The sequence below is a fragment of the Psammomys obesus genome, unplaced genomic scaffold, assembly GCF_907164565.1.
Source record: "Psammomys obesus unplaced genomic scaffold, mPsaObe1.curated_primary_1811, whole genome shotgun sequence".
NCBI lineage: Eukaryota > Metazoa > Chordata > Mammalia > Rodentia > Muridae > Psammomys > Psammomys obesus.
This window is the reverse complement of record NW_026591086.1, coordinates 3,580,880-3,581,712: the sequence shown is the minus strand read 5'-3', so window position 1 is coordinate 3,581,712 and position 833 is coordinate 3,580,880. Positions and strand designations below refer to the sequence as shown.

Here is an 833-nt window from a genome sequence, read left to right as displayed (position 1 = left end):
ATAATAATAATAATAATAATAATAATAATAATAATAATAATAATAATTAGTGATAGAGGAAGATAACTAGTGTGGACCTCTGGCCTACACATCTACATACATACACGTGTACACACACACTGTTGCACACTGCTTGAGAAATGGCACTTGAAAAGCACGCGACCTGGAACAGAGGCAGATGATTCTGTGACTTAGCTCGTCCCTGGCTTTGACCCTTTTCTCTTCCTCCTGCCTGTGTCTTGGTAGGTGTGCATCCTCCAGTGTGAAGAGAAGGTGTTCCCCCGCCTTCTCTGGACTGCATGCACCAAAGCCATGGCCAGTGGCCCCGGGCAGCTCGACCCCGCTGACCCAGACCTCGTGTCAGCTGCTCTTTACCAGCCAAAAGCCTCGGAGATGCAGCACCTGAAGCGAATGCCCCGCGTCAGGAGCTTGGTGCAAGCGCGAGAGACAGAGCCAGGCGCAGAGGACGTTGAGGAGGTGGAGCAGAAGCAGCTGCAGAAGAGGTTTGGGGGCTTCACTGGGGCCCGGAAGTCGGCCCGGAAGTTGGCCAACCAGAAGCGGTTCAGTGAGTTTATGAGGCAGTACCTGGTCCTGAGCATGCAGTCAAGCCAGCGCCGGCGCACTCTGCACCAGAATGGTAATGTGTAGCCAGAAGGAGCCCCTCCCAGCTGCACCGGCCACTGCAACCCATGAGTGAGTTGGGCACCAACTAGCAGGGGGCAGGAAGTGACCTCATATACCCAACTGCCTCTTCCAGGCCTAGAAACACATTAGCCAGCCCCAAATACACACACACACACACACACACACACACACACACACACACACACACA

At 53.3% G+C, this 833-nt stretch overlaps 1 protein-coding gene across 3 annotated transcripts in view; it reads left to right on the top strand.

Annotated features, from left to right (window-relative positions):
- The window catches only part of Pnoc (prepronociceptin), a 27,163-nt gene that overhangs the window by 23,106 nt on the left and 3,224 nt on the right, over positions 1–833 (top strand). For 2 of the 3 annotated variants that reach the window (XM_055609795.1, XM_055609793.1), the window contains exon 3: positions 247–637. In XM_055609795.1, coding sequence (XP_055465770.1) covers positions 247–637 — 391 coding nt within the window. Of the gene's footprint in view, positions 1–246; positions 694–833 lie in introns of all 3 variants that reach the window. The other variant, XM_055609794.1, reaches the window with a different exon arrangement.